Raw genomic sequence first — 25,414 nt, 5'->3', positions numbered from 1 at the left:
TGCATTTGTATCTTGAAGTTATTCATGAAATAAGTCCTTAAATGAGCACATATCTCAGGATTCAGCTAGGAGTCTCAGTAAGGGGTAGTGGTTTCTGGTGATCTCATAAAAAGACACTAAGCTGTGAAATTTGAGTTGAACAGGCAGCCAGGTTTCTATGCTCTAATGATGTTTTTATAAAAGTACCTTATGTTATTGTAGAAAAAAATGGAAAATGCAGAGATGCATGTAGAAAAAAATTAATAAAATTATGCCTAAGCCCATCATTCAAAGAGGTTGTTACTATTAACATTTTGTAGTATTGATATTTATGTAGATTCTTTTCTGTGCACAGATTTACAGGATAAGATGATTTACCATTTATATGTGATTTGTGATCACGATGGTTCCACAAAGTAGTGCAGTTTGTTATCTTGCCAAGGCACTGGTGTATATCATGCATGCTGAAAAATCCATGTGCACAGTGACACCAGTGACCACGGAGCAGCCACATTTCAGGGAGACCTAGCTTACAAGTTAGGGGAAATATTATGTGCTATAGTATTACTCAGGAATTTAGGAATTTTTAAGGTCTTGGGCTATATCCTTGAAGGATATATGATGGCCTTTGACTGTGTGTGTGTGTATATGTGTGTGTGTATGTGGGTGTGTGTACACTTGTGTGTAATCAGATTATGTATTTAGTAGCCTGATTTTTTTCTTCACCCAGTATCTATTTTAGACACTTTATTATGTTATTAGATATTATAAATTAGTGTTAAAATCAAATATTAGATATTATTTGGAATAGCTTATTACATCCCATTAGTAGACTTACCTTAATTTATTTAACATCATTGGATAACTAGGTGGTTTATAAAATTATATTTATTCGTCTTATTGTTACTGTTCCAAGTAATGCTATGATGAATTTCCTTATTATTTTAGAATCACATGAAATAATTAGGCTGATGCCTGTATGTGTCTTTAAGATTGTTGATACATACTGAAAAATTGCTTAACAGAAAGATTATTCTCATTGACATCCCTTCAATGAATTTAAACTGTGCTAGTTTTAATATACCTTCACATGCATTGTCTTATAAAAATAATTAAAGCAATTTGACAACATAATGGTTATTATCTTTCTTTGCATTACTCTCTTTGTACAGTGTGATATTTCTCCCTGCTTATTGACCATTAAATTTCTTTTTAAATTAAGTCATGTTTTTTTGCCTGTTTTTATGTAAGGTATTAGTGTTATCTTACTAATTTGCAAGTGCTTTTTAATATAAATGGAATTAAAGTTTGCTTGTCATAAGCCATGGATTTGCCCACTTTTCTCCATTTCTACTGCTGCTGTCCTTGTCCAAGTCCCATGATTTCCCACCTGAAACCAAAATTCCTAACAGATCTGCAAGGATCTGCCTGATCCAGCCCCTGTTTACATTTCTAGCTTGGCCTGAAGACCACACCCTTGCTCTCTGCACTGAACTTCCTTTACTTCTTTGACCACTCATTGTCCCTATCCTCCATCACCTTCATACACATTCCTGTGCTTGGCAAGCTCCATTCTTCCCACAACCATTCCCACACAACTCAGGTAAAGTGTTCTTCCTTGAACATCGTATCATCCTTTACTTCTTCCTCCTTACATTGAGAACAACTATAATTCATTCATTCACTTTTGCAAACTAAATTTTGGAAAATTACCTGAATAATTTATATGGGATAAGTGGTTGAAATGTGTTATTTCTACAGTTTTGCCAAAAATATGTACATAAAAGCCCATATGTTAGGGGAGAATTTTTAAAAAATGATTTCTCTGGTTCATGGAATGAATCATCCTCAAAGAGTTATGGACATGACCATGAACTCTAAAGTCTTTGGGTTGGAATTCAGGACCCACTGATTTTGAATTGTATGGTCTTGGGCAAGTTATTTAACCTCTCTGGGCTTTGCTTTCCTCCTCTATAAAGCAAGGTTAATAATCAAATCTATCTTTTATGACTGTTGTGCATTTTTGAATGAGGTAATTCATGCAGTGCTGGAACATGGTAAGCGCTCTATAAATGTTAGTCATTACCGTCCTTTTCATCCTCATTTCTGTCTTCTTCATCTTTGAACTTTATTAAGTGTTAACTCTGTACAGCAGAGTGCTGGATGGTATCCGGGTTTCTGTTTTCTTTGTAGGGAATTGCTCTGCTGGTTTTGAAGTGTTTTATCTCAGATAATATAGTTACTTCTGTTTGTAGTTTGCGAAATCTCTTCTGTCACTCTGCCATTCTTCTTTAGGATATTTCACTTCTGCTTACAGAACGGTAATGCATGTCTTCTGGAATATAACATAACTTATCTCTTTCTTTTTTGGCAGTATAAATATTTGAGTATTAACACTGAGATCTGTTTCTCTCTATAGCTGGCAAACTTCCCCAGACTCTGTGAGGAAACGGAAAGGATTGTTGCTAACCACATTCGTGAGCGAGAAGGGAAGACAAAGGACCAGGTGAGGAGAGACCTTCCCTGATGGGCAGGGTCCTTGTGGGAAATGGAAGGTCTCTCCAAGGTTGTTTGGTGGTCTCCAAGAGTTGGTGTATCCCTGAATGGAAAAAAAAAAGAACTGAGAACACCATCACATATGTTTTTTATTTATTTATGAATATTATACATGTGTTGCTATACTAACACCTTATGTATATGTTAAAATAATAAACATATATAAAGACTTCAGAAAGATGACATTTAAAAGACAGTAATAGGACTTCCATTATTTTTTCCTCAATGCTCTATGAATCATCATGTATACCCTGGGCATGTATTAATACACACTCCACTTTGAAAACCACTAATTCAGAAACATACCAGATTTTTTTTTTGAGATAGGATGTCTTAACTTTTAATGGGCACAGATGGGCACCAAAATATTCATAAATTCCTAAAATGTTTTGCAAAATGTTTAGTGCTTTTATTTTTTTATTTTTTGCTTGAAGAGACTGGATAAAGCTATTCATCAGCTTATCCATGGAACCTATGACTAAAAAAATAAAAATGTTTAAGTATATTTAAATTATATATAAAAATTTAAACAATTATTTAAATATTTAAATAATTTAAAACATTAAGGATATAGTGTTTTAAGCATTTCTATTTTGTAACTATTTATACATTTCTATTTTGTAACTATTTATACATACATACTATGTATACATACATATACAAGACCTTGAAATTGTCTTTGAACCTTGGCTAGCTCTATGAATGAAAGATTATTTTCAGGTGAGGATAATTCGTTAAAAAAAGGACTACATGAAAATAATAGAAGCTTCTTAAATTTAGGTAGATAATTTTCTTAGTTACTTATAACATTTTATAGAGGGAAGCAAAAATGTTTTCAGATGCCCTTCAATTCCAGGACACAGCTGCAAGTGTGACAGTGTGGAGAGGACACTGGCCTCTAGCCATGTGTTCACCAGGGAATAACATGTTCTTGAGCAAATCACTTCTCAGGACTGTTGTTTTCTCATGTACAATGTTGAAATGTTGGTCTATATGATCTCTGAAGTCCTTTGTAAGTTAGAATTCTGGGATTTTGTGGTTCTTGAGTAAGTTGGAAAGGAGCAGAGAAAGAACTAGGTAAAAGGAGGAAGGCAGAATAGAAGAGACAGGTAGACCCAAACCATGGGGAGAGAGACATATGCAACACGCGTAGATCAAAAGTGGAAGAAATAGGCTTTGTGACTTAGTGGAGATAAACAAATCAATATTAACTCACGAGTCAGTAAAACCTAGCCTGGGTCCTCAGGATATATGACCCGAGACCAGGAGTTCTCCTACATACCTGATGTCACACCTACAGCTGGACCAAGAAACAAATTCTGGTATCAGCTGTACTCCTGACCTTAAGTAAATAAGATAACCATTTTAATTTGTATTTACTCAATGCAATTTAAATGATAATACATTTTACTTAACTCTTAGGGATCCTCTGTAAATAAAATACCAAGGGAAAAGTAGTACAATTATTATCTTAATTATCTTTTGTGTTTATATCTAAATCAGTTGTTAACTTCTTGATGTTTCATGTTGCAGAGATTTGTTTTACTGAAATGGCAAACTTATTGTCATGAAGACTGTGGGCTCTGGGTTCAGATTGCCTGAGTTCAAATCCAAGCTCTATCATTTTACTTTCTGTGTAAATGAACAAGTTATTTACACTTGAGTCTCCTCATCTGGATGAATAATAATGGTAGTTAACTCATAGGCATTTTGTGAACATGAAATAAAATAATCCAGATAAGGTTCTTCAGTTCAGTTCAGTCGCTCAGTCGTGTCCGACTCTCCGCGACCCCATGAATCACAGCACGCCAGGCCTCCCTGTCCATCACCAACTCCCGGAGTTCACTCAAAGTTGTTCTTGAGCTATGACACACAGTAGACATGAGAAATCATTGTTTTTTTCTAATTTTGAGATAGACTTTCTCCCATCTACCTCTGATGGAGTGATTAATTCATTCGCCAAATGGAGTTAAGGGAGGGAGAAAGCATCTCCCTTCTAAGTGACTGTCTTAGGTGGCCTGGTTTGACAGTTAACCACCTAAAGAAGCTGGTGTTTGCTACCAGTAATACAGACATCTGTGGTGTAGAAAAAAACGTGCATGTTTTTGGTAATGTGAACATGTCAGTTTGCATACATTTCACATTTGAGTTCTGACCTCTATGCTGCTTGAGGCCACATGTTACTTCTGAAGTAACTGGTCAGAGAGTGACCCATTTCCTTAGGCCTCTGTACAAGAACTGCTCTGAGGTATTCTTGCAGTTATCTCAAAAAATGGAATTATTACCAACTTCTACTCTGGAAACTTCTTGGGGGAAAAATTCTTGAGAATTAAAATTATGAAAAACCATAAATCTATCTGTGAACTTTATTCTGCAACAGAGGGTTTTTTGGAACTTCGATGTGTGCCTGCTGTTATTCCAGGTGCTCCCATACATCTAAATGCATGTTGAAATGATTGACTTTGTGGGTGATTACTGCTACCAGGGGTAGCTTTACTTTTCTTCAACTAAATATTCAATAGCTGTGGGTGAGAAAGGCAGTGAGAAACTCTGAGAGAGTGAAAAGAAGGAGAAAAAAATGTCCTATTTTCCTTTCCATCCCCCACATGCGACCTGGCTCTTTTCCTAGGATGAACACAGACTCCCAGTTTCCAGGAATATGAATGAGAACAGCCATAGTTGCAATTTTTCTTCCATTTTTCCCCTGTGCTGCAATCCAAGTGAATGTGCGTGAACGGCCAAGATACTCATGACAGCCGCTGGCGATGCTGAGAATTATGTAGATATTTTTCTCTTTATGGTGACAACTATTTATTTGTGCTTAAATATTATGGTTTACTGATCCAAATTCCTGGCCAAATGGATATGGGGGTACAAAATTTAATAGAATCTGGCTTTATTGTAGACAGAATAGGGGCAGTGTCACAGATAATCTCATAACTATCACTCCTCCTATTGCTTCAGTTTTCATTAAGAGAAGAAACAAAACTATATGATGCTATGAAAATTTTCATACAAGTATGGTATTGTTGACCCAATAGTACCTGGGTATTAACTTTATGTTGGTAGTGGGGATGGTTTGGGGTGATTCATTTACTCTTTTTTTGGTAGGCCCCTTGGGGTTCACCATAATATTTGGTCAGATGACCAAATGAGATTAGCCATAAAAGCAGAGACCAGAGCATTGGGTAATCGGTGAGAAACAAAAATACTTGGCCATGTATTAACTATATGGGAATAAATTGCTCCCTTTAAAGTAAACTGTTCTTCAAGGCTGGTAGATAGTTATGGAATTTACAGCCAAAACTATTTATCAGTCATGCGTTTTGTGTATCATGCTAGATTCTACAGATAAAGTGATGAACCAGATAAGTATAATCTTTGCCTCCATGGAGCTGACTGTCTTGTAGGGAAGCAAAACATCAAACAAAATATAATATAAATAATTAATCACATTTGTAGTAAACACCTCAAAGAAAAATATAGGGTTTAATAAATAAAAATATAGCCATGATGTATAGATTATATGAGCGTAAATAGCATGATCCAACTAGGTCTTGGGCAAAGATCAGAGAAGGCTATCCTGATGAAGCACCTACTGGGGAGCATTACATAGACTTTGCCAGTGAACTGTTATCATGGTGCTTTGATGCACTCAGAAGTCACCTTCAGTGAAGCCTATTGATCTCAAGGAGGCTTTCTATTTATTTGGATATTGCCTTTTTGAGTTGGTTGATGGGATACTTCTCCTGCTCGCCTGCTGCTGCTAAGTCACTTCAGTCGTGTCCGACTCTGTGCGACCCCATAGATGGTAGCCCACCAGGCTCCACCATCTCTGGGATTCTCCAGGCAAGAACACTGGAGTGGGCTGCCATTTCCTTCTCCAATGCATGAAAGTGAAAAGTGAAAGTGAAGTCACTCAGTCATATCCAACTCTTCGTGACCCCATCGACTACAGCCTACCAGGCTCCTCCACCCATGGGATTTTCCAGGCAAGAGTACTAGAGGGAGCTTAAAGAGTTAGGAGAGGAGAGGAGAAACAAGAGATGATGTTGCTATTTTGTGGCTAATGTATAGTGTCTGTAGGAACAGAGTGCTCTGAGCAGCTCCCTATGGCCTTTTTGCCACGTGTCTTTTTATACATATGTCCTTTTGAATGTTACGCCTACATTTTAGGTTCTGTGTTAAGCTGGCAAAGAGTACATGCCTGTAAACTATTATGCTGTTGTCTTCAAGTGTGACTCAGATGTTTCACATAGATTTTTTGTTTTTGAATTTTGAGTAAAAATTATGAGAGTGTAATGAAAAAAATTAGTGCAACTTTTCATTCTAACTGAAACATCCTTTTAAAATCGAATAAAGGTAAATAATCTGTAGACAATTACTGAATTTAGTGTTTGAGAATATTTAAGATGGGTTTTTACTGAAGTGATTTTCTTTGACTTATAGGTGCTGCTGTTGATCGACATCCAAGTCTCCTACATCAATACCAACCATGAAGATTTCATTGGCTTTGCAAAGTACGTGAAAATCCTTGATTGTCATATGTGTTTCTCCTGCTGGTTTGTCTCGAATATACGTTATGAATTTCTCCTGCAACCTCATCATCTTTTGAGAGTACATTCTGTGTCAGGATTAACTCTGAGTCAACCTACTGAGGAGGTCTGAGCCTCATGGCCTTGGTGTCATGTTCTCTGGCTAAGGGAGCTGACTTCTTTATTGTGCAGCATGTGAAATCATATGTAGCTCAGATACTCCTTGTTTTTGGATGATGATCTGCAGTTTGTACTTGAGCCCCCATAGATAAGTAGTAACAGATGCACATTTAAAATCAGTTTGGGAATAATTTCTCACATAAACTTGAAATATCAAGCATGGTTCACAGTATACATGCTATTTGGACATCCCTAAAGAGTCAGACATGACTGAGTGACTGAACTGAACTGAACTGAACTGAAGTCAGAATATGGGACTTCCAAGGTGGCTCAGTGGTAAAAAATCTGCCTGCCAATGCAGGAGACTCAGGAGTTGCAGGTTTGATTCCTGGGTTGGGAAGATCCCCTGGAGAAGGAAATGGCAATCTACTCCAGTATTTTTGCCAGGAAAACCCTGTGGACAGAGGAGCCTGGCAGGCTACAGTCCATGGGGTTGCAAAGAGTTGGACATGACTGAGCAACAGAGCACACACACACACACACACAAATCAGAATATAGAGGCTTATTTTTAAAACTGTCTTTTGTGGACTTAGATGTAGTTTTTTTGGATGAATGTTCTCTTGTCTGTGAAGTATATATACTTTATATAAGCTTGTCTATTTATTGCCATTCTATTATACATATACTCCTTTATATGCCAATATTCTATTTCTGTTTTCACAGTTATTGTCAGGTAAACATTTTTCTTATTTATTCTAGGTTGGTTATTTATTGTGTGACATTTTCAAGACCCTAAATTTACCATTTTTTCCTGCACTTTAGTGGAATCAGTTTTCTAATTGCTTTCAAAGAATTTTGATTCCAAGTCTAAAATATGCTAATGGCATGTGAGTGATTCCAACTTCAAGTGTATTAAATATAATTTATTTAAAAAACAAAGAGACCTATGTTCTGTTACTTGTACTGTGTATTCAAGAACAGGGACAAATGAAAAAATAAAACACAAGAAAATGTAAAGCTAGACTGACCCAGTTTTACATTTTGACTTTGAGAAAACAGATATTTAGGTCATGTGATCAAAATTAAACAGTGGCCTAAGGAATATATAGACATGTTTTAGAAAGGAAGGGCACAGTTATTCAACAGAAAATTGTCTCATTCTAGACTTGGCCTAACCAGCAGTATACAGTTATTACTAGTGTCTGGTACACTAATTTTTGTTTTTGGTACATTAGTTTTTTAAAACTGTTTTCTGTCTGTGACTTAGTGTAAAGTTGTTAGAACATAGTGATTAATGTGTTTCTTTGGACAACTGTCTTTTCAGCTACACTGCCCACTCCAGCTTCTAAATAGGTATTTATTCTACAGACCTGCTCCCCTGTCTTCTAGCTCTCCTAGCTCTCACCGTCTGAATTGCTCATTTCCTTCTGCAAAATGACCAGTGGGAAGAAACCTTAGACTCTGATGTGCCTTCTTGTCCCTAGGCCCGGAAGGGGGACCCAAGAATTTCTACATGATTTTCTGCGTAGTCAGTGAACTCCTTGTGGCCTGTGCCCAGGCTCTACTCTAATTGCTTCAGTGGTAGTGGGGAATAAGAGCAAAAGAAAAAAAATTGTCTTTTAGAGGTTGCTTAATAATTGAAAAATACTGAGAAATGCATGTAAAAATTTAAACTGACACATTCTCACTTGCCTTTTTGAGGAATTTCAAAGAAAAAGAAATCCTTGAGTCATTCGAAATAACAGGAATGCTGCCTTTCATGTTGATTTTTTATTGGTTACAAATGCCAGTTGGATTCTTATAAAAATGTAGCAGATGTAGATATAAACTCGACACCATAACTTAAAAGTGAAAAGGATATCGCAGTGCTGTTCTGTTGTGGTTATCCCAACTCAAGGACGAAAGATAGAAAAAAATCATAACCAGTTTGGAAAGATTCAAATTTTGAACATATTTTTGTAACCAGCACAACAATTTAAATTTCACCCCTATGTTCCCCTTGAAGTGTTTTCCCCTCTAGTACTTATTTTTAAAGATAAATGTTCAGAATTTATATTCTCCAGTAAATTTTCTACCTCAGAAGCTGTTGAACTAAATTATTATATTGGTTAGGTTTTCAAAGGTATGTAATTTTGCAAATGAAAATGCTTCAAGCACAGACTTGGTGCAGTCTCTCTCTAATCCAGTTAACAGCCCCGTTTTTCCAGCAATGAGATAGATTATGAACTTTTATGATATCGGGGGCCTAAAATGAAGCATTGTTCAAACTGCTTTAGAAACCCAGCAACTTTGCACATTTCTCATCTAATTTAAACTGAACAGCTAAACTTCCGTTTGAAGGGCTGGTCTGGGAGTCAGTGGTCTGAATTCTTTTTCCAGGATTTGCCGCTGATGAGGTTTGGGTTTTGGCAAATTACTTAGCCTCTCTGTATCTCAGTTTATTGCTCTATCAAATGGAATAATAATAATAAAAAATCCCTGTGTTATATACCTTTCAGGATTGTCAGAAATTATGTGAAAGTACTTTTGAAAACTGTGGTGTAGTCTGTCAAATTGGGAAAGTGCCATATATACACATTTATACACATATATATGCACACGGGGAAATTTTGTTCTACAAGATGCACAATTTTACTTCATCATGACATTTTAATGACTGCATTATGATTGCCACTAAAAGATTTTTTAGTTGCTGATATTATCTCCAAATGTAATGTTTTGCACTGTGACTCAGAGGTAAATAAATGTTCTTTCCTTTTGAATGCCAAGTTGGAGTACATTTCAGTGTGACATGGGATAATTATGACAATGAAGAAATGTACATTTCAAAATCACTTTGAGGGGTTATGGTATTTTTTGTGTGTGTGCTTTTAAAAATTAAAAAAATATGGTTGTAGCTATAAATTTTAAAGTTGGCAGGAATGCTGTTTCCATCAAGGAAGAAAAGTCAAGCCATATTTGAAGACAATTATGTAAGTATTTTTAAGTTCTGAAGATAGAAAATTAACGTCTGGAGTTGAGGAAAATAAACATTAATTTCATGAGATTTTTAGAGATTTACCAAAAGAGGAGGACCACCCCTCAAGATTTATAGGATGGTGATGTCCAGAGTATTTTACACATGCAGTTTTTTTTTCCAACTGGGATGACTTTTTGTTCTAAAAATTACCAAAAAAAAAAAAAGGAAAACAAATTGCTAAAATTGGATTAATGGAAAATTAAGTCTCAGAGTAGTGTTCAGGACATCTCAATTCTTCTTTCTGCTATAGAATTTATTCTGCCATGTTGAATATATGGAACTTTTTTTTCATCTCCCAGCTATTTGTTAAACATGGACCGTAAAATATGTACCATGTGTAATGCAGCCAAGTAAGCACTGCTGTAGACATACTTTGGAATTTCCTGATTTCTGAAGGCTTGACTTTTCAGTCGTAATATAGTTTCTGAACCTAAAACTTTAGTATTCCAGAAGGAAATATTAATTTTTTCCATGGCTTAAGGATTTTAATCTGTCATTCTTCCCGGTTGGAAAAAAACAACAACCCTACATTCTGTTTTTCTTAATACAACATAATTAGTTTTTGTTATTTAAGAGAATGAGCTATTTTAATTATTCCTTTATTCACTTCCTCTCTTTCTCAGTAATCCTGTTGTCTGAATAGAAAGCAAACTTGTTAGCTGAATGCCTTGGGGAGTGAACTTTCAAATTCTTCTGCTCTTCTCCATTTTCATGGGCACAGTTTGCCTTCTGAGTTACTAAGATTTATGCAGTCCAGTGGTTTAAGAAAAATGGGCTCCAGATACAGACCGTTAGAATAGTATCTCTATGCCACAAGCAGCAGACTGAGGTCTTTTTTTCAATCTGCTGAGTAGGTCTCTCCACCTGTTTTCTCACAGTTGAAATGATAGTGTGCAGATTTCAGTTCTTGTTATATGAGCACCATGAAAATTCTATGGGTGGTAACATTCATTATATCTCTTTCCTGATCCCCTGGAATGCTTCTGTTACCATTTTACAAAAGGAAGTATATTTGAACCTTGGCACCAAGTTCCAGAACAATTGTGATCTTTCCCTTTATATTTTTTTCTGTGTCCCTAATAGATAATCTTACTCCATTATTATGATGTCTCTAGTTCCTATTCTTATATGAGTGTTCTTTCTCTTATGGAATTAAAACTTAGGTATTAGATTACAGCAAGATCCTTCTTTTGTTTCCTTTGCCAATTTAGGAATTTAATGCTTGGTCGTTTACTAGGACTGTTATCAGGTAGAAATATAGGACTGAGCAACTTCAGGGATGTTATTAATATCATTATCTATTTAATTTAAAGAAGATACAAATTCCAGTGTTTCAAGCACTATTTAAAAATAAGTGAACTTGCACTTGTCTCTTTCATTTTCAAATCTGTTATTTTAAACTTTTTCATCTTAAAAATGAGTCTTAGGAGGTAAATTATCTTTCTTTTATAGGCCCCCAATTTCTGTAGGGTTTTCTTGCATAATAGTTAGCTTGAGACTTCACTAAAGATCCCTCAAGGACAGTCAGTATCATGTAGTTTTCTTCTTCCTTTGGCTTCTATTTGATTGGATGGAGCCAAGCCTATTTGTGATAGGTTGCATTCCTGGGACTCTCAGCAACTGTTTATAATCTTCTTGCTTCAATAGCCCTCCATTGTCTCCTGACTTTCCTCTTTATGCTCTAGCCATTCCTTCTCATTTTCGTTTTGGAACTCTTTATACTCTGATCGTGGCTTTAGAGCTGCTTTTATCAGTATTCTCCTGTAGACCCTTTTCTCACTCATTGCCCTGTCCCTGTCTGTGTTACCCACTGCAGTGGTTTCAGTTACCAGCCTTATCTGATTCCTCTAAATCTAGATCTCCATTCCAGAACTTTTTCTTGGACTGTTACCATATTTCACTGCATCCTGGGCATCTCTACTTGTATATCCTATGGAAGCCTCAACTCAGTATTCCCAAATTAAACTCATCATTTGATATAATTTACTCTTCCTCCATTGTTCCCACTCTCTGTGGGTGGTAGCTCCCAGTTGGTCAATCAAAAACCTGAGTGTCTTTCTTTACTCTTTGTTCCCCTCATCCTTATTTCCTTCTGTCTTAACCAGGTCCATATGATTCTACCCTATAATATTTTTTGAATTTGTCCATTTCTTCCCATCACTATTGCTACTACTAAAATTAGTCTTCTTTTGGTTAGGTTATTACAATAGTCATTTTGCCCTTTGTCATGTTCTTTCTTATTCCTTCTGGGATTCCTGTTACTTTCAGAATAAAGTCTAAACTTGTTAGTGTGGTTTCCAAGGCCCTACAGAAAATGTCTTTTGCTTATCTCTTCAGTCTATTCTATTGTTACTATTCCTCTATCCCACCCCCTAACTCTGTCCTCTAGACAAACTGACTGCTTTTGGATTCCTAAATGTACCATACTCTTGCTGCAGCACATGTCTATGGTACACATCTTCAAATTGTTTAAATTTCCTATTGCAGAGAAACATTAAGAATCTGGTTGTAAATAACTCTGGTTGTTGTTCAGTCACTCAGTCATGTCCGACTCTGCAACTCTGTGGACTGCAGCGTGCCAAGCTTCCCTGTCCTTCACAATCTCCTGGAGTTCACTCAGACTCATTGAGTCCATTGAGTTGGTGATGCTGTCCAACCATCTCATCCTCTGCCATCTCCTTCTCCTCCTGCCTTCAATCTTCCCGGCATCAGGGTCTTTTCCAGTGAGTTGGTTCTTTGCATCAGGTGGCCAAAGTATTGGAGCTTCAGCTTCAACATCAGTCCTTCCAATGAGTATTTAGGGTTGATTTCCTTTAGGATTCACTGCTTTGATCTCCTTGCTGTCCAATAACCTTGGTATCAAAATATTTTCCACAAAAATTTCCTAAGAAATTACTGTAAATCATGCAAGTGGTGAGAGAGGTGCAAGTGGTGATACTAATTAATGCAACACACCATTGGCCATCAGGGAGCAGACCTTGTTGAAGGGGAATTAGAGATCTGCCTGTAACATAGTCCTGTTTATAGAATACAGGCACAAACCCAGAGCTTATGGAGTTCGTGGGAAGGAGAGATAACTGGAGGTTCTGAGAATGCATAATCCAGAAATGGTACTGGCTTTGATTTTGAAGGCTGGGCTGGATTCCAACAGTCATAGGAAGGAGTTAAGGCTGGCTGCTTCTTGTCTTCCCTGATTCAGAGTTGATACTGCCTATTTCAGGGAGGTATTTTTTAATAAAACACTTATTTGATCATGCCACTTTCTGGCTGAGAAATTTTAAATACTTTCTGCTGCCTTCAGTGTAATGACCAAATTCTCCATAATTGGCCCTAACATAGAGTTATTGTACTAGGTAGCTTTTAAGGTCATTTACAAACCCAAGTCTATGGTCCTATAATTTTTGCCATAATAATTTTTCTTTGTACAGCTTCCCTACATGCCCCGTCTTTCTACCTACTAGCTTTGCATATGCTACTGCATCCTCTTAGAATGCAGTTGATTTTCTTCCTCTATTAAAACTTTACTTCAAGTTTTCTATGAAAATCTCAGATCAGACCAAAATGATCTTTTTTGTCTCTGAGCATTCAGAGAAATTACCGTGTGCGATTTATTTGATAAATGGTCACACATACCCCTTGGCACATTCTTATATTATTATAGTCTTTTATTGCATATGTACATGGACATGGATAGAAACAAATAATGCAAAAATTCTTTTTGAGCTGAGATAAAAGTGAATTACTTTTCTTTGCATGTCTTTCAGTGTGCTCTTATTTTTATACAATTTAAACATCTTGTTGTATACTTTTCAAAATCATTATATCTCAACATTAATTAACCTAATTTGCTCTCATGTATTTTAATGTTCTGGTGAAGGCTTCCACAGTGACTTGAGTGTAGTAGGAATTTATATGATTAATAACAAATATACACACAGATAATAAGATATGGTGGTAATTATATCCCATGTTTGAAACAGAGGCACTTTTATTGGCTTTCTATTATAGCTTCACATATGTATTCTTTCAGAGCTTATCCCTTTGTTATTTGTGTTTTGTATTTGTATATCACTACCCACACTAGATAAATTGTAGGCTGTCATTACAAGGACCATACCTTATTTATGTTTATATGTTCCACAGAGTGCCTTTCAGATAATAGATACCCTAGTTTTTCACTTATGTCAAATTAAAACATTATGTGTAGGTATGTTGTACAATATTGCAGAGAAAACCAGTTAAAGACCTGTCACCAAGGATATAGCCAAAGACTTAAATGAACTTCCAAGTCCTTACATGGTTTTCTATGAACACATTTTTAAAATAAGTATTTTGAGATACTTTCAGTTCAGTTATCATTGCATTCCTAAGGATTATGATAAAGAATATTTTCTAAGTATGCAGCTTACTTTTTATTATTATGTTACTTAATGGAGTAACCTTAAGTACCTAAATGCATCATTAATGGCAGTATCTTTGGATTCATGGGGCCAGTTGCTGCAAAAAAAGATTATTATTTTTAGGTGAAAAGTAAGGTTTTAGAAAAGGCAGAGGAACCAGAGATCAAATTGCCAACATCCGCTGGATCATGGAGAAAGCAAGAGAGTTCCAGAAAAACATCTATTTCTGCTTCATTGACTATGCCAAAGCCTTTGACTGTGTGGATCACAAGAAACTGTGGAACATTCTGAAAGAGATGGGAATACCAGACCACCTGACCTGCCTCTTGAGAAACCTGTATGCAGGTCAGCAAGCAACAGTTAGAACTGGACATGGAACAACAGACTGGTTCCAAATAGGAAAAGGAGTACGTCAAGGTTGTATATTGTCACCCTGCTTATTTCACTTATATGCAGAGTACATCATGAGGAACGCTGGGCTGGAAGAAGCACAAACTGGAATCAAGATTGCCAAGAGAAATATCAATAACCTCAGATATGCAGATGACACCACCCTTATGGCAGAAAGTGAAGAGGAACTCAAAAGCCTCTTGATGAAAGTGAAAGAGGAGAGTGAAAAGTTTGGCTTGAAACTCAACATTCAGAAAAAGAAGCATGGCATCTGGTCCCATCGCTTCATGGGAGATAGATGGGAAAACAGTGGAAACAGTGTCAGACTTTATTTTTTTGGGCTCCAAAATCACTGTAGATGCTGATTGCAGCCAGGAAATTAAAAGACACTTACTCCTTGGAAGGAAAGTTATGACCAGCCTAGATAGCATATTAAAAAGCAGAGACATTACTTTGCCAACCAAGGTCCGTCTAGTCAAGGCTATGGTTTTTCCCATGGTCATGTATGTATATGAGAGTTGGACTGTAAAGAAAGCTGATCGCCGAAGAATTGATGCTTTTGAACTGTGGTGCTGGAGAAGACTCTTGAGAGTCCCTTGGACTGCAAGGAGATCCAGCCAGTCCATTCTAAAGGAGATCAATCCTGGGTGTTCATTGGAAGGACTGATGCTAAAGCTGAAACTCCAATAGTTTGGCCACTTCATGCGACGAGTTGACTCACTGGAAAAGAGTCTGATGCTGGGAGGGATTGGGGGTGGGAGGAGACGGGGACGACAGAGAATGAGATGTCTGGATGGCATCACCGACTTGATGGACATGAGTTTGAGTGAACACTGGGAGTTAGTGATGAACAGGGAGGCCTGGCGTGCTGTGGTTCATGGGGTCGCAAAAAGTCGGACACGACTGAGCGACTGAACTGAACTGACTGAAGGTAATTTAGTATTTGTTCTAACCCTAATATGTGAGAGTAGCTTATAAAATAAATGTCTTTCCCCCCTGAATATTGTTACAAGTGATAGATCCTATACACACCTTATTTAGTAGCTGAATATTCTTTGTCAGCGGAACGTCTCTTCTGGTAGATTTCATAAGCATCTAAGTGTGACTTTGCATCTCAAAGAATCTTGGATCTAAAAGGCACTTAAGAAGTGCCTAGTACAATTCCTCACTCCTTGTCTCTGTCTCTCTGTCTCTTAACACACACACATACACTTTGTAGCCAAGAAAGCCAAGAAACTAAGGTCCATTTTAGGTCATACTATTTGTCTAAGTTAGCACAAGGAGTCATCCACAATCTATTTTTTGATTTATATTCAGCTTCTTTTATATGATTTTAAGGAGACCCATAGATAATTTGAGGGTCCCCAACAATTCACTTACTGCGAGTTAAACACCTGTAAGTCTGCCATAGTTTGAAGTTACCACTACCAGTCTGCAATTTATTTTAAAATAGTTCCCCTTAAAAGAGCTCCAAAACACAAGTAGATGCTTGGGAGAGATGACCATATCCATGAAGAAGGCACGGTCATGTTGTAGTAGTAGTTTTCCCATTTCTTCCCAGAAGAGAGAAGAAAGTTTGGAGGATCCTGGAGAAAGAAAGCATGGGGTCTGAAGCCCCAGGAAGAGTAGTAATTTAGATACACTCTGTGCCTCAGGGTACAGTGGACAGTCAGAAGTCAGTGTGGGCCACAGACCCAAGCTTCACCTCATTCACAACCTCACTACAAATACCTGAGTAATATAGCTGTGGATTATGAAGAGAAGGTTAGAGAAAGGTGAATCTCATAGTGATTAAGGAAATTACACATTTAACTAAAAACTAGAAAAATAGGAACTGAAGGAGAAAAGCTAAACCCTGAAATTAGCAAAGTGAAAAAGAAAGATGTACACAAAATATCTTTAGTAATCAAATACAGTGTGGCCTTTCAGCACCTACCTCTTCCCCTCCCTCAGGTATATGTATCATATAATTTTTTTATGAGTATAAAGGGAAACAGCTTAAATACATCATGGGAGATTATAAAAGATTGCCATTCTGAGCAACTGTTCTAAGTGTGGTGTTGATTTCTGATATGTTACTGAACTATAATATCCTACTACTTTAAACAGTTGACTGATGACTTAAACCTACCTTTCCTCTGTTTTAGACTATTTCATTGACCTCTGAAACAGCTTTTATAAACAGCTAAACAACTAGTCAGAGGGCTCAGTATTGCTAGTCTTCTCAAAATAACCAAAATGAGTTGTATTGTCTTATATTGATATGTGTTTACTCATGGACTCATTGAAAGAAAGCCTTTATTCTTTTGAGACATAGAGTAACATAGTGGCTAATCATGAGAACTCCAAAGTTAAATGTTGGGGTCCTATCTGGAATCTCATCTCCTCTGCGCTTATGTCGTAATACCAGCCTCATTGGATTTCTCATTCACCAGATATTTGTTGAAGCCAGCTATGCACCAGGTAGTTTCTAGGCACCGGGGTTATAGCAGTGAATGAAACAGGCAAAACCCTCTACTCACAAGGAGCTTTCATTCTAATGGGGGGAGGCAGATAATAAACACACACACAAAAATCAGTGGAAACTCTATAGTGTGTTTTAAAGTGAAAAATGCCATAGAGAAAAATAAGATAGCATAATGAGAATGAGACTCCTGGAGGAAGGGAAGGATTCGGTCTTAAACAGGGTGGTCATGATAGGTCTCACAGAAAGATAAATTTGAATGAAGACTTGAAGGAGATGGTGTTGGGAGCCGTGCAGGTATATGGTGAGAGTGTATTTTTTAGGCCGGTGGAGTAGCTAGTGTAAAGTCTTTGAGGTGGGAGTGTGCCTGGTGGGGTTAAAAAAAAGAGAGAGAAATCGGTATGGCTGGACCTCTTTAATGAAAAAAGTGGAAAACAGGAGGAGATGAGTCAAAGAGGTGAGAATGGGGTTCAGGGACTTTGCAGACCATTGTAAGAGTTTTGACTTTTACCCTGAGTGTAATTGTGTTGCATAGTAATAGAGAGTTTTGAGGAGAAGAATGACATGAACCCCCTTTTAAAAGAATCACTCTGGCTTCTGTGTTGAGACTAGACATTATGGGGACACATGTGTAAGCAGAGACCAAAGAGTACGTGATTGTAATGGTGCAAGTGAGAGATAATGGTGGCTTAGACCAAAGTGGTAAAAAGATGTTGAGTTTTAAATACATTTTGAGAAGTAGAATCAATAACATTTTTTGATGATTTGATGTGGAAGTAATAGAAAGAGGAACCAAGGATTTGGCTTAAGCACTTGGAAATGTGGACTTGCCACTAATTAAGAAGGGGAAGAATGTGGATAGAAAGGAATTTAGGGAGGATATCACGAGTTCAGCTTTGGTAGGTTGAGTTTGAGATGCCTATTAGACATCCAGTTGGAAATGTTGCATTGTTGAAAACATATGAGTCTAGTATTGGCAAGATGGGTCCAAGCTGTACTAGCACTTGTTAGCTGAGTAACTTTGGGAAAGACACTTAGCTTCCCTGTGACTCAGTCTCTCCATCTGTTACTGTTGGTAACTACCTCACAGGGTTAAAATTTAAATAAAATCACCAATACCTGTAAAGTGATTAGAACATGACATACACTCAAAAAGTGCTATCAGTTTTTAGTGCAACAGTCTTGTATGCCTGTGGGACATCACAAATACTGTTATTAACATAGCAATACAACTTTTCTTCCTGTTGTGTATTATTTTTTATATTTTTGATTTGTGATTAACTGGTTGGTTCTAAAAGTTCCACTGAGTTGGTTTTGCTTCCAGAATTAAGACCTGGATTTTTTATATTAGTTCTGCCTCAGTTGATATGTATTTAATGCCTGTATTTATTTTAGTATCTGTTACTTGCTCAGAAAAAAATCTTATGAGTTTCTTCAGTGCTCCTCTCCTTTGCTTTTCTCAGTGCTCAGCAGAGAAGCAGTCAGGTTCACAAGAAAAACACAATTGGAAATCAGGTAGGAATTGTTTAAGAGAATCAGTGCTTGCATGCTCCAAAGAATTTGAACTAAATTGCTTGATTGACTTTTTTAACGCAAGTTAATCACGTGCAAATTTTGCTGGAAATGCAGCTTTTTGTTTTGTTTTGCTTTTAAAGCTTTTGGAGTGAATTGTATTTTTGTTTGTTTGTTTGTTTTGGCTATTTTATGCAGTTAACCCTATTGATTTATTTTAAATAACTTTTCTGCTATTTGCTCTGCTTTTCAAATTTGACTCCTTGTGTCCTACTTTGCTTGCTTATATTACCCCTAAATTTGACTTAACATCAAACTTGAGTTAGTTCAAGGTTAAAATATGGTGAGTAGTTGCATGAGCTTTCTGATGCTGCTGACTAGTTCACACATTTGCACAGCTTGGTAACAGTGAAGGGACAGCTCATAAAGAAGGCAGCTGTTGGATATAAGATTTAATCTCTGCCAAGCCAAATCATGTTGGTTAATGAAGATGTTAATTCCTAAGAAGATCTGATCTTTTGAGTTTTCCTGTTTTGGGCTGACCAGCTGTCTCCAACTAATAGCGCTCTGCAGAGACTGCATTAACTCTGACAGTTTGTTTCTTTTATGTTTTATGTGATAATGAATATTTGCATTGTTATTTCTTTTCAAGTCAAAACAATGATGATTTTATAGTTTCCTTTTTTTTAATTCAGAGGTACAATTATTGAACAAATTGAAACCTCTGCTCTAGAATTTTTTCCATTGTTTTGAAAGGAGAAGAGGTAATAATAGACTTTATTTTAAAAACTTTTTTTTCTGAACTAAAGCATATAATTCTTTGCTATTTCAGGGAACCAATCTTCCGCCTTCAAGGCAAATTGTACGAGCTAAGTTCTGTAAGCTTTACTGTTGCTTTTTCATTTAGCTTCCCAAGGGCACAGTTTGTCTTTAACTGATTAACTCAACTAGCGCTTGCTACTAATTTTTTTAAACTTAGATTGTCTTGTCCATAACACCCTATCATTGAAATAAAAATCCTCTGAAGAGGGTTCATCCCTTCACTGCTAATAACTTGCTGTGATTGAAAGGTATGAACTAGTGAATTCTAAAATGCTATAATAATAAACTTTTAACACTGTGGATGCTTTGATATTTCTCTAATTTTAATGGGCCTTAAAATAATTAAAATCATTAATGACCTTCATCTCTGTCCTTTTATGCTATGTTGTTATGAGATGTAAGCCTTTCTCTTCCCCTTGTATGATATTTCCAATAAATGTAGATGATACTTCTAAAAGGTGGGTGAATATTAAACATTTGATTTTGATAAACCTGTTGATAACCCTACCCAATATCAATTATTTATATTTATTCTTTTAAAAATAGTAAAACAAAAAGCAAAATTACATTGATTGACATTTTATATGGCTTACAGTTTTAAAACCCAATGCTATATCTTCATTTAATGGAATTATAAATACTGTCAAATTACTAGCATAGGCATTAGAAGAAAGAAGTGATTATACTCATTTATAGCATGGGTGAGGCAGCCCTGAAGTCTTTCTTCCAGCTATGCATAACTTGAGAATGAGATTGGAGGATGGGTAAATTATTTTCTTCGTGATGTTTTGGAAGAAACAAACTTTGTAGCTAGGTATTCCTTGGTTCAAATTCTCCTCTGTCACTTAGTAGCCCTGTGGCCTTGGACAAATTGAATCTGAGTTTGCTCAATTGTGTGATGATGGGAGGAACAGAAAATTTCTCTGCCAGGTGATTGTGAGAACCAAAAATAACCTCCATAATGAGGTTTGCAGCGTACTAGATATGTGCCCTATAAAGAGTAGAAACTTTGCTCCAAGCAAGTAGGTGTTGTTTCTTGAAGCTTTGGGGAGAAAAAGAATATGAAGTGTAAGAAAATTATGAGTTATAAAATGAGAAGAATGAAACATTTGGAAAACTAGAAGCTATAGCAATTATTTTGTAGATTACAGTGCCCAGATTAAGTCTAGGTGTGGTATAATGGTTTTATCTATAAAATATTGTTCATGGTCAGAAGCTCTAGCTCATAGAAGTTTATGCTCATTGGAAAAGCATTGGTATAGTGGCATAAATGCACATTTTAAATCAGATTTGAAAGGAAACTCTGAACATATTGCTTCCAAATGCTGAAATCATGCTAATTGTGTTTCTCTGCCTTTACTTTCACTGAGTACTTCAAAGCCCATGCATTATGAAAGTTTTATAACTCAAGATAATAGAATTGGGGTGAGTCTTATAATAGAATACAGATCGCATATCCAAAACCTCTGGGGCCAGATGTGTCTTGAAGGTCAGAAATTTCTGGATTTTAGAAAAATATTGTATGTATCATACATTATTCAGTATTGCTGTGGGGTCAGAGGCAGTACTCTGTACTTAAACACATTGTATTTCTGCAGTGAAACAAATGATAATCACACTAAGCAGATTAAATAAAAGATATAGAAGTTTTTACATCAATTCAAGGTTTTGCTGCCAGATTTATTGCTGCTGTTGTTGTTTTAACATTTCAGTTTGCTAGTAAGAGGTTATAAACCTGAATATCTTCCTTTTCAGAGTCAAATTCAATAGTTAATTACAATACAATATATTTGAAAGAATCCTTAATTTTTTTCTGCTTCATAGAAATGAACCATCATAATTTGAAACCCTTTTCTTTATGAATCTGAGTAACTGAGGTTGATTTGGATTTATATAAAAATAATTTTTGTCAAATTTGAAATTGAAATTACATTTCCACACTTTCAACCTCCTTCCAGAAGCTCTGTTTAAAAATATTTTCTTTTTTTTTACTTATTAAGAAGCCCCAAACCATGGAGCCTTGGAGTCCTGCCTGCTAATTGATGTCAGCTTTTATGGTTGGTGGGACTAAAATACTCTGTACTATCCTAGCAAATGCTTCATTCATTCTGATATCCACTTTGGGCTCCTGATTGTAAGAGATGGCTATGCAGAATCTGTTCTGAAATATTTTAGAAGGATATAAAGAAAGAAAAGCTCCTCCTTAAAGTCTAAATCCCCATTTGTTTCTGTCTGCCTAGAAATTTGCTTGCTTAGAAATTTGCCTATAAGATGGTGTCAGCAAATGTATGAAAAAATAAATGTGAACACACAATTAGCCTAAAGTTGCACTGCCCAGAAATTTCAGTGTAAACTTACTTCATTCACCTCTTCACTCATCACATGTGTATTTGAAACCTATGAGTGTCAAAAACTATGTTAGACATTAGAATGATGATTAAATCATGGGCCCTACTATCAGGGAGCTCACATCCCAGTGGGGATGATGGTAAGTAATTGAATTCTATCCCCATTTTCAAGGTTAGCTCCTTCTGATACTTCACGCTTTATGGAAACATCACTTCAGTAAGAGGCTGGTCCTGAAGATTGAATCTAATGTCACCTTCCCTCCCCCAAATCTTGCCATTATTATCTTGTTTATTTATTATTTTTTATTTTCTTTCACTAGGACAGGAAGCTCCATTAAAGCTATTTTTGTATGTATGTGACCATGAAAGCAGTGGAGTATTATTGTAAGGTTTTAAGTGCAATCATAATAATACTTCGGAAAGATCATATTGCTTATAGTGTGGAAGGAGGCTGTTGCAGACAAAAAATTATGATGATCTGGGCTAGCTAAACTCTCTGTACTAGGTTTGAGAATAAGCTGATGAATTCAGGAGATATTGGGTAGGAATTTAGGATATTAGGTAGGTATTAGTTAGGTATTAGGTAGAAAGCGAAAGGATTTGTGTTGAATCAGATGTTGAAGAGAAGTCTGGGGACTGTCAACGGTGCTGTCCAGACATGTGATATAGGCACAGATAAGGTGGTGGTGCTCTTCACAGAGAAAGGAACATATTAAGGAAGGATAGTTACATTGAGTATGAGTCACTGTGGAAGGCTGGAATGAAAAGGTCCAGTGGGAAATTGGATTAAAGTGTCTAGACTTCAGAAGAGACAGAGAACTGTTTATTCCCAAAATAGGGGACCACTAAAGATTTCCAGTAGGGAACAGATATCATCTGATTTATATGTTGGAAAGATCTGTTTGTTAGCCATATAAAGTGATTTGGAGGAATAAAACTAAATATATGGAAATTGATGAAGACATTTTTGAAATAATTCAGGTAAGAAAATACAAATATCAGCAGCAGAAGGTACATAGAAGAAGGATAGATTCACGATATGTTTAGAGGGTGAAGAGAGTTATAAATAGTTGTGGAGTGGGGAGTGGTGTGAAGTCATTCTCCCAGGCTATGGCTAAGGACATCTGGTGACAGGGAGTACAAATGAGGGAGGAGCAGATTTCAGTGGCGGTGAGAGAAGTGGTGATTTCAGTATTCAGATACATTTTTTGTGCCTATTGGAGATGTCACTAGAGTTTGAGGTTTACAACTTGTCTAGGCTGGAGATATGTTTTACAGTTGTCAATGTGTACATCATAGGTGAAACCATAGAAGTAGATGAGATCACCTCAGAGAATAAGAACAGAAGGAAATGTGGGATTTAAAGGAGAATGGAGAAAGAAGAGTTGGGACAGATTGAGGAACTGAAAAGGAGCCTCAGAAGTGATTAAAGAGATGGGAAAACTTGGAGAAAAGTAAAAGGAATGTTCAAGGAAGAGAAAGTTTCAAAAAGAGAATGGTCAAGTAGTATTAGATATTTCCAAGGACTCAGGAAACACCAGGGAAGTTGTCAAATGAATGGACTGGTAGAAGATCCTGAGCATCGCATGGACAACCCACGGTAGTACCAGTCCTCTTGGCCTTGTGAATTTACTTTTCTACTCCACAGCTGGGAGGTAGAAGAAAGCTGAGAAAGCAGACAATGAAATTAATACTCTGAACTGAAGTTTTTCCAGGTAGGCAGCTTATAAGGTCAAGAGAGTAAATGAGTTAAAGTTTTGTAGAAAGACAGGCTGAAATAAAGGATTCTGTTCTGTTCTGTTCCGTTGCTCAGTCGTGTCTGACTCTATGCGACCCCGTGGACTGTAGCCTACCAGGCTTCTCCATCCATGGGATTCTCCAGGCAAGAATACTGGAGTGGGTTACTGTTTCCTTCTCCAGGGGATCTTCCCGACCCAGGGATCGAACCCGGATCTCCCGCATTGGAGGCAGAAGCTTTAACCTCTGAGCCACCAAGGAAGCCCGAAATAAAGGATTATATAATATGAATGGTTTTGATTAATGTACTAGTCAGGACATTAGGAGATGTTAACCAACAAACAACACCAGAATTTCAGTAGCTTAATTACAATTTGATTCACTTTGCTATCAGTTCAGTTCAGTCACTCAGTCATGTCCGACTCTTTGCGACCCCATGAATCACAGCACGCCAGGCCTCCCTGTCCATCGCCAACTCCCGGAGTTCACTCAAACTCACCTCCATCGAGTTGGAGATGCCATCCAGCCATCTCATTCTCTGTTGTCCCCTTCTCCTCCTGTCCCCAGTGCCTCCCAGCATCAGGTCTGGGTAGTAAAGAGAAATAGTGATGAAATTTTCTGGAGTTGAATGTGTTAAGGGTCAGGATATATTGAGGCTAGGAGGATTGCTGTGGCTTTTACATGAGCAGGAAGACACAGCTGACATGCTTCTTGGCCCAAACTGCATCCACTTGCAATTGTATAACTAGGAAGACGTTTTCCTTTGGCAGGGAGGAGAGCAGGTTCTTACAGGGTACTTCGTTATGTCTTGTTGTCCATTTTATTTCCCTCCAGTGTACCTTCTGTTACTTTAACTTTAGAATCAAGTATGAAATTTGGTTTTCCCAAACTTACAAGTCTGCTAATAACTTGGATTCTCAACCTTCTTGAATTGTTCAGTTCAGTTCAGTTGCTCAGTCATGTCCGACTCTTTGCGACCCCATGAATCACAGCACGCCAGGCCTCCCTGTCCATCACCAAAACCTCAACACACTCCAACATTCTAAAATGTTTCTATTAACATACCTAGTTCTTCAATCTCTGTAAGTAATAGTTTGAGGCCACTGTTAAAAGAGATGAGGTTTAGTCAGCTATTTTACAGGTGGGTAACAAAGATTGCCAACTTCCTAGGCTACAGTAGAGAGCTCCTCAAGCCCTCCTTCCTTCTTTGTCCACTCAGCTAATTCTACCTTTCAGGGCCTGTCACTTTTAATTCTCACACTCATGTGACTTCTTGGTGTCAATATCTATATCAGGATTCTTTCAGATGTAAATTTCAGAAGAACTCAATTTAAATGACCTTGGAAACAAAGGTGAATTAATTAGCTTACATGTTTGAATAGTTCATAGATGGAGTTGCTGCTGCTAAGTCACTTCAGTCGTGTCCAACTCTGTGTGACCCCATAGACGGAAGCCCACCCGGCTTCCCCTTCCCTGGGATTCTCCAGGCAAGAACACTGGAGTGGGTTGCCATTTCCTTCTCCAATGTGTG

General features: G+C 37.0%; 1 protein-coding gene across 7 annotated transcripts in view; it reads left to right on the top strand.

Annotated features, from left to right (window-relative positions):
* DNM3 (dynamin 3) overlaps nucleotides 1-25,414 on the top strand; it is a 670,947-nt gene that overhangs the window by 290,337 nt on the left and 355,196 nt on the right. For 5 of the 7 annotated variants that reach the window (XM_088845459.1, XM_088845461.1, XM_088845462.1 and 2 more), the window contains exons 11-14: nucleotides 2,399-2,485; nucleotides 6,985-7,055; nucleotides 18,928-18,979; nucleotides 19,809-19,838. In XM_088845459.1, coding sequence (XP_088701585.1) covers nucleotides 2,399-2,485; nucleotides 6,985-7,055; nucleotides 18,928-18,979; nucleotides 19,809-19,838 — 240 coding nt within the window. The remainder of the gene's footprint in view (nucleotides 1-2,398; nucleotides 2,486-6,984; nucleotides 7,056-18,927; nucleotides 18,980-19,808; nucleotides 19,839-25,414) is intronic. The other 2 variants (XM_088845465.1, XM_088845463.1) reach the window with 1 other exon arrangement.

The sequence above is a fragment of the Moschus berezovskii genome, chromosome 17 (genome assembly GCF_049115385.1).
Source record: "Moschus berezovskii isolate FMDL1 chromosome 17, NW_MosBer_1.0, whole genome shotgun sequence".
In the NCBI taxonomy this organism is placed as follows: Eukaryota; Metazoa; Chordata; class Mammalia; order Artiodactyla; family Moschidae; genus Moschus; species Moschus berezovskii.
Note: the sequence above shows the minus strand (reverse complement) of the source record. Positions and strands in the feature narration are given on the sequence as shown.